The sequence below is a fragment of the Geotrypetes seraphini genome, chromosome 1 (assembly GCF_902459505.1).
Source record: "Geotrypetes seraphini chromosome 1, aGeoSer1.1, whole genome shotgun sequence".
NCBI classification, from domain to species: Eukaryota; Metazoa; Chordata; class Amphibia; order Gymnophiona; family Dermophiidae; genus Geotrypetes; species Geotrypetes seraphini.
In genome coordinates this window covers 195,860,997-195,869,049 of record NC_047084.1, presented here as the reverse complement: position 1 = coordinate 195,869,049, position 8,053 = coordinate 195,860,997, and the positions used below count along the sequence as shown (strand labels likewise).

Here is an 8,053-nt window from a genome sequence, read left to right as displayed (position 1 = left end):
ATTCCCAAAGTTAATCCCACAGAGAAAATCTACTTAGCAAAAGAAAGTTTTGTCTAATTTGGTTAACAGTTGAGAAGTGAAAAATGCTGAATATATTAATAATTTAAATGTCCAGAGTAACACCATATCTTCAATGCTTGACTGCCAAAAGGAATTCAGATCCTCTTCGTGCTCAGAAACGAAAAAGCCAAAGCCCCTGGCCCCCTCTTCTGCTGTGGATTGTACCAGCTGAAATTATTTTAAAATGCATGCCTTATCCATTCTGTGAATTATTCCTAATAATATAGGCTATGGTGTCACATTTATATCCAGTCCTATGTGCATCCTTTAATAACAAAGATATTGCGCCTCCCCTATCTTAATTTTGACTCTTTAAATGTGCCATGCACAGAAGTAAAGTTTGACCCTGGAAAAAGTGACTTTAAAATAACCAGCTACTATAAAGCTTATTTTTAATTGAAACATTTTCCCCTATTATATTAGCAGTGAAGTTGAGCTTTAAGGGTAAAAACACACACACAATTCTTCATTGTAGTGAAGGCGTTTTTGTTACTCTGTTTAAATACAGAAGCAAATACTTACAAATTGTGGATCAGCTCTACTGTGACCTTGGAGCCCTGAGCAAATAAACTAGGGTCAGGTCGCCTTAAACCTCAGGGAAAACACAGCTAGCCCACTATTTTTCTAAAGAGGTTTGCCAAATATAAACATAAAATGGGGCAAAAGATTTAAAACAGAAGCAATACTTTTAGCTACCTTCCTTGCGACCTCTGGGGAGAGAATATAAAAATTAGAAGAGATGTGCTCATTGTAAAAGTTGGTGGGGGGAGGTTGTCAGACTGATTTTAATTTTACAGTAAAAATAATAATTATGGTAAAATCTAATTGTACCTTTTGCAGTCTGAATTTTGTTTTTATAAAGAAACTAAGGGCTCCTTTTACTAAGGTGCGCTAGCATTTTTAGCGCATGCAGGAAATTACTGCGCGCTATACCGCGCGTTAAGCTTCTAGAACTAACGCCAGCTCAATGCTGGCATTAAGGTCTAGCACGTGTGGCAAAGTAGTGCACACTATTCCGCACGTTAAAGCCTTAGTGCACCTTAGTAAAAGGAGCCCTAAAAGCAGATTTATCTGTTCAGGAAGGGAAGGGGTAAAACGCGGACTTCACAGACCTCGTGGATCTAAAACCGCACATCCTTAAAAATCTGAGGTCCATGCCACTTGTAGTTAGTTTCTGGCTCTGACAGACCTCGATGACATTTCAGCGCTGACGGATCCTAATACTTTTCCCTCCGTATGTTAAGACGGATCCGTCAGCGCTAAAATGTCATCGAGGTCTGTCAGAGCCACGGACCTCAGATTTTTAAATTTATCCGGGCTTCAGGAAACCGGTTTAAAGGATTCGTTTTAGAGCTGCTCCAGCACTAGTCTCTGGCTCTGACAGATCTCAATGACATTTTAGTGCTGACGGATCCTAATACTTTTCCCTCCGTATGCTAAGACGGATCCGTCAGCGCTAAAATGTCATCGAGGTCTGTCAGAGCCAGAAACTAACTACAAGAGGCACGGACCTCAGATTTTTAAGGACGTGCAGTTTTAGATCCACGAGGTCCATCAGGTCAGTGAGGTCTGCGTTTTACCCCTTCCCGTTCAGGAAGAATACTACAAAAATATGTATAATTTTGAATCATAAGAACATAAGAAACGCCCTCACCGGATCAGACCGAGGTCCATCTAGTCCGGTGATCTGCACACGCGGTGGCCCATTTAGGTACTCCTTTGAAAGTAAAACCATATTGGTTTTAAAGTTAAATAAACTGACAAGAAATCTGCAAAACTTTCTTTTTATGTGTCTCGGTTTTTCCTGAAAATGAGTACTTTTCATTAATTTATATTTATATTTGATCTGCTATTAGCTTTGAGTGCTGCAGTCTTCCTACAGAAGGCATCTCTTTTGCAAGACTGTGTGCAGATGCACCCAAAATAAATACACAGGATCCAGAGAATTTAGCAACACCAAGAAATGTAAAGTTCCTGTCAATTCCTATAGAGTCTAAAAAGCTTCTCTTTAGTTTTTCCATAAACATCTTACTGTTCTGACTCCTTGGGAAGGCAGAGAGCTGGTTCTTAAGTTTCTCTGCCTCCAGAGCAATACAGTACACCTGCCGAATCAAGTTTCAAGTTTTTTCAAGTTTTATTAGGATTTTATATACCGCCTATCAAGGTTATGTAAGCTACCTTCTGCCACTTCTGTTTGGAAGATTAGACCCAGGGGACTAGAAACTGTGTTAAAGGCTTCCTGAGATAGCTTTTTGGACAGCACGGTGAAACGAGATGAGCTACCCTTGCCAGTCAGTGCACATTTCGAAAAGTGTCAAGAAAAGCGAGCAATAACTTGTAAGTTTCATGGCTCCACATCATTCTCTTCTTGGCTGGGCTGAGAACTTTTCAGTTGCCCCTCACAGAAATGTTCTAGAGCTGCATCAGGTCTAAACTAAAGGATGTTTCTCCTAGGGCTCCTTTTACTAAGCCGCGTTAGGGCTTTAATGTGCAGAATAGCGCGTGCTACATAACATATAGTAACATAGTAGATGACAGCAGATAAAGACCCGAATGGTCCATCCAGTCTGCCCAACCTGATTCAATTTAAATTTTTAAATTTTTTCTTCTTAGCTATTTCTGGGCAAGAATCCAAAGCTCTACCCGGTACTGTGCTTGGGTTCCTACTGCTGAAATCTCTGCCCATCTACACCTTCCCAGCCATTGAAGCCCTCCCCAGCCCATCCTCCACCAAACGGCCATACACAGACCGTGCAAGTCTGCCCAGTACTGGCCTTAGTTCAATATTTAATATTATTTTCTGATTCTAGATCTTCTGTGTTCATCCCACGCTTCTTTGAACTCCGTCACCGTTTTACTCTCCACCACCTCTCTCGGGAGCGCATTCCAGGCATCCACCACCCTCTCCGTAAAGTAGAATTTCCTAACATTGCCCCTGAATCTACCACCCCTCAACCTCAAATTATGTCCTCTGGTTTTACCATTTTCCTTTCTCTGCGTGCGCTAGACCTTAACGTCAGCATTAAGCTGGCGTTAAGTTCTAGAAGCATAGAGCGCGGTGTAGTGCGTGATAATTTCCTGCATGCGCTAAAAACGCGCACCTTAGTAAAAGGAGCCCCTAGTCTTATGAACTTCAACCATAAAGTCATTAACTGTGGTGATATACGACCATTATAAGTAACCCCCCCCCCCCAGGCTGAATTGAGCCCTACCACTTAGAATAGAGAGACATGTGCACTGAAAACGACTGTTTATTTCTATTTCTGCTTACTTGGGTCCCCTTATATATCTTTATGGATGTACTTTGTCCATAGATAATTCCATAAATTTGCACTGCCCACATATTGCTATGTCTAACAGAACAGAAAAAAAAAATCGTTAATTGTAGACATTAAAAAAAAAAAAAAAAATTAGATAGAACTAATGTCAAAAGATTTTTTCCTCTCCTTCAGAAATCACTTTACCATCGCACCTTTCTATCTTTTTGCCATTTAAAAAGCGCATGAGCACACCCAATTCGAGCAGAGATTTTATTACGAGCTTTGTACAAATACAAGTCAAAGGCATATTGTACGTACTGTATGGCAGAAGGTATTAAAAAAAATACTGCAGTCGGGAGCTGTGCGCCCTGCGCTTATAAGTCCATAAAGCAAACAGTCTCTGGTAATGTCAGCCTGATCTGCTCTATCCACTGCTAAGATGTCTCCGGGGCCAGATGTGCTGTGCTCGCGCTCCATCGCTGGCCCCTCTGCGGTCAAAGCAGTGCCGGGTGCTGGCCGCCGTGCAAACTAAAGGGACTGGCGTGCGGGTGGCTCAGCAGGTTGAGGTAGTGGCGCTCGAGTCCCTGCACGGGGGCGAGGAAGGGGCCGGCGCCGGGCTGCGGGCCCGGGCCGCACTGCAGCGGCAGGTAAGGTCCGCCTGGGCTGCAGGCCGGGCCGGGCCACGGGAAGGGTCCCGGCGGCTCGCTGGCGCAAGAGGAGCCGGCGTAGGCCAAATCGGGCTCGGGCAGGGCGCTGAAGAGCGGCTCCGGGGCCAGGCGCGCTTTGGACTGCAGGAAGGCCACGATACGCGCGTACTTGCTGTCTTTGGTCTCCATGCGCTCCACCGTGGTCAGGTAGTGCACCAGGTTCTTCATGCATTCGTGGTAGCCGTAGCGAAAGTAGTTGGCAAATTCCGCCAAGAGCTCTGGCGGGAGAAAACAAACATGGAAAGGGGAGTCAGCTCGGAGCCGATTGTACAGTTTACATTGTTAACCTGGCATAACCCTGACCCTCCCCACCCGCCAGTTTAACTAAACCCCTTTGCCGCACCGATTTGTTTACCCTCAGAATCTTCAGCCGGGACACAAAATGGTAAAGATCGAAATCCCCCCCCCCCCAGCTGAAGCAGTGGTTTAACCGCAAAGGACCTGACGTCACAGAGACCAGCATGCATTATCCACTTCCAAATGCCCGCAAGACATCAGATTTTTCTCAGTAAGTCAATCCCCGAAGGCGATCCCAAAGATTGCAGCGAAAGCCACGTCGCACTTTGCCTTACGCAAGAAGGCACCTCACGACGGGAAGGGGGGTAAAACGCGGACCTCGCGGATCTTAGCAGCACGTCCTTAAAAATCTGAGGTCCGTGCCACTTTTAGTCTCAGCAGAGGTTATGGCTCTGACAGATCCTAATGTTTGCCCCTCGCTATGCTGAGACTAAAATTGCCATTTCGTTCTGGTCAGCACAGAACGCAATGACAGGAAAATTCTTTTTTTTTTAATTAAATCTTTATTGATTTTGAACTTTTACAGAGCAATACAATTGAACATAAAATACTGCATAAAACGCACTATTAATGACACAAGTAATACATAAAACAATCATTTTCTCCCTCTTACCTTTATCCCTTCCCCGGGGAAACTCTGCAGCGTGCAAGGCTCGCAAATACTGAACTGTCATTTCCAAGATTTCGGCTTTCTCCAACTTCCCGGAGCTCTAAAAGAAGACCCACAATTTAACTGTCAGTTGGAACAGTTACAGTATTCTGCCATTAAAGATATATTATGAGGCATAAGAAACACCTCATTGGCCATAAAATCACCAACAAGCATTTACATGCAGACATATCTCTTCTGAACAGTCATTTTTCAGATACAAACACGCATTATTACATTTTGCCATGAAAAATAAAAATCTATGACTTTGTTCAGTTATAGGGTTTTGGCTCTGTGATGACCGCTGAGGAAATGCAAGCGTACCTGCTTTGCCAAAGCCATTGGCACAGTCTTTCCTAATTCGGTGAGACAGCGATTGATCCGATCCCTCCTCCTCTTCTCAATCACTTTGTGTGAAACCGGGGATCTCTGGAAACAAATTCACGACTGAATTAACTAAATGACAATCCGGGGTTCTTTTATATCCAAAATTGGAGACATCAACCTTTCATAAAAAGGAAATGTATTTACAATATATCTGAACATTGGTTTTCTGACAGCACAGGATGTTCAGCTGATATTAAAAGAATCAAATCCATGTTCATTGTTGAAAATCCTTACACATGTTACCAAGTAGAATGTCAAATTAAGTATTAGAAAAGTTCTATATTATCACGGACACTATATATGCTCTAGGGTGATTTGAAATTCTACCCACGTGTTTATTATTATTATTATTCCCATGAACTCCACAACATAATACTAAGTGCATGCAAAGTTCTTGTTGGTTTTTAAGTAAGTTTGTGGGAACTAGAAAATAAAGATGCTATGGTGATCCTAGCAGCACTTAGGTAATAAAACACCTCCAATCGGTGCGCAAGGAAGGGAAGTTAACTCACTTTCCTCTCTTTCATTCTGGATCGAGCACCCCTAAAGGTGAAATCGCCGGGAAACCCCTGCCAGCAAGAGCCCCGTTTGCGCCAAGCTCCCTCAGGTGAACTGCAATCGCCTCACCTCCTAGAGGCTGCTTATAAAGCGATCACTTAAGGGCACCGCTTGTATTCATGGCCTGAATTATTCCCCGGGATTAGAGGAGGCAGCTTTGGGGGGAATGGATGCGTTAAAAGATCGGTTTAAAGAACTGGTGAAAGGGGGGGGGGGGGCTAGCGAAGGGCAGTCGGCTTTGTCGTTCCACGTGGCCCTTGACAGGACACGTGACGGCTTTTTGACAGCTCGCGCTCTCGCGCCTGACGCCGAGGCTGCGGCGGAACGTGCGGCGTGGCGTTGGGGCCGTCGGGGGCGCAGAGCGCAAAGGCCGTGCAGGCCTCGCTCGCCCTTCAGGGCCGGCCCCGGTTCTCACGCGATCGCCTGTTCCCCCCCCTCCCCCCCCACCCCCGACAGCCCAGCAAGCGATCGCCGCAGTTTGAAGCCTGTCTGGAGTCATTAGAGTAATTAAGTAAGCCTTTAATCGGCTGTTCCGCCAAGTTCAAGGGAGACCCTTTGGAGACGGAGTCCCCTCGTTTGTTCTCAGGATTTCTCACGCGACTTGGTGACAAGTCTATCTTTATGAGAGATGGCAAGCTTTTTGTTGACACTGTTCCGTTTGTCGGGCCCATCGGCAGGTGTGCGATTGGGGCTGGCACACGAGCTTTTGCCTTTTCCCCGTCCCCAGCATCTCCTGCCGGCTTTGGCACACGAGGGGCTGCCCAGTGCATTCCTTTTTGGAGAGGCTCAATTTGTAGCCTATTATCCTATAAGAAAATGTCTATTGAAAAGTATGAATAGTTTTCATTGGCGTAAATTTTAATAATGCCGGGAAAGAAAGAGGGGGGAATAAAGAAGTAATGCAGCTGGTCTTAACGTGCATTATTCAGTGTCACCTGCGAGATGCGTCGCCTACAGACCCCCTATTCATTTGCCTAATTTTGGTCAATTTAACAAACTTCGGGAGAAATTATTCTGGCTTTGTTAGGGAGGGTAGAGCTTTCTGATCGAATTAACAGCATGTTTTGATCCGGTAAATGTCATCAGAATGAAAGAAACAATCGCGTTTAAAGGGCTCCGGGTAATGCGCCAAGTGGAGACGCCAAAGCGCAAACATCACAAAAGGAGCAAGTGACTGCCACAGGGAACTTTTGTACACTCACATTGCCGAAGATTTGATACAAAAAGGCATTATATCTAACTTGAATGCATTTAATCCAACGATTGTCTTTTTTCTACAAACATATTTTCACAGCTTTGTTTAACTTTGTGTCCTCCGTTGTGCCAGTGTTTTGCAACTTTTTGTGCGGAAAGCGCAGGCTCCGGCCACATATAGGTTTGACGCTCAAAAAAACCTGCTTATGAAGTTTTATTGTGAGATTTGTGTTAAAGTGAAAGAAAATATTAAACAAACAGACATAAAAGAGGGAAAACCAGGAATTGGACCGAGGAAATCAACGATTCATTTGCTCTCCTTGGACGAATTAAAGTGTTTATTCAGGGTGGCCACGCTTTTTCTTTATTAATAAAATATATATATATATATTTAGAAGGTGTGAGAAGCAGTTTTTATTTTATTCTCTTTAAAACTTCGCTATCCCCTCAGCTGTCTTGCTGGGGATCTTGGCTTCTCCCTGTTTCTTTCAGTGGGGCTGCTGCATTTTCCCCCATCTCCCCCCCCCCCAAAAAAAAAAAAAAACCTTTCTGCAAAAACAAATTCTTTGGTTATAAAGAAAGATACTATAAATGGTGCCAATCAGATTTCTTCCTCCAAAGCACCACTTTCATTATAGTACATCTGATTAGTTTCCAAGTGTGATTCATGCTTTCTTACCTACTTGAAGCTAATTGCACTCCTGATCTTTTCTGTGACTTTTGTAGCAAAACAAAAACAGTACCATAATTTCAAGCACCATGCCGAAATGAACAATTAATAATATACAGACATTCACCAAGTTTGCCCTAACGGATGTTTACTTGCTTCTCTTACCAAATTGATCTTTTGAACGGTTTCCCAATATTTTTTGAGATTGACAACAAGATTGCCTTGACATCGGGACTTTCTCATTTTACCTTGAGGTCTCTGGACACAACTG

The 8,053-nt window shown here is 44.0% G+C and overlaps 1 protein-coding gene across 4 annotated transcripts; it reads right to left on the bottom strand.

Annotated features, from left to right (window-relative positions):
- Nucleotides 1-3,584: 3,584 nt before the first annotated feature.
- On the bottom strand, nucleotides 3,585-6,111 carry HELT (helt bHLH transcription factor). Of its 4 annotated transcripts, none has more exons than XM_033952097.1 (4): nucleotides 5,988-6,111; nucleotides 5,298-5,402; nucleotides 4,938-5,034; nucleotides 3,585-4,245 (listed from the first exon to the last, which is right to left on the bottom strand). In XM_033952097.1, exons 2-4 carry the CDS (start codon nucleotides 5,313-5,315, stop codon nucleotides 3,815-3,817), a joined length of 546 nt encoding a protein of 181 aa, XP_033807988.1. In that variant the 5' UTR covers nucleotides 5,316-5,402; nucleotides 5,988-6,111; the 3' UTR covers nucleotides 3,585-3,814. The 4 variants fall into 4 exon arrangements, with proteins under 4 accessions (XP_033807988.1, XP_033805440.1, XP_033807100.1 ...); XM_033949549.1 differs by having other exon boundaries at nucleotides 5,873-6,107; XM_033951209.1 differs by having other exon boundaries at nucleotides 5,298-5,478; nucleotides 5,873-6,106.
- Between the last annotated feature and the right edge of the window lie 1,942 nt (nucleotides 6,112-8,053).

What these genes read in the sequence shown, in the direction of transcription:
- HELT (XM_033949549.1), bottom strand. An exon ending in CAATGGCTTTGGCAAAGCAG is followed by an intron (nt 5,035 to 5,297) that starts GTACGCTTGCAT and finishes GTCTTCTTTTAG; the next exon opens with AGCTCCGGGAAGTTGGAGAA. An exon ending in TCCCCGGGGAAGGGATAAAG is followed by an intron (nt 4,246 to 4,937) that starts GTAAGAGGGAGA and finishes TTCTCCCGCCAG; the next exon opens with AGCTCTTGGCGGAATTTGCC.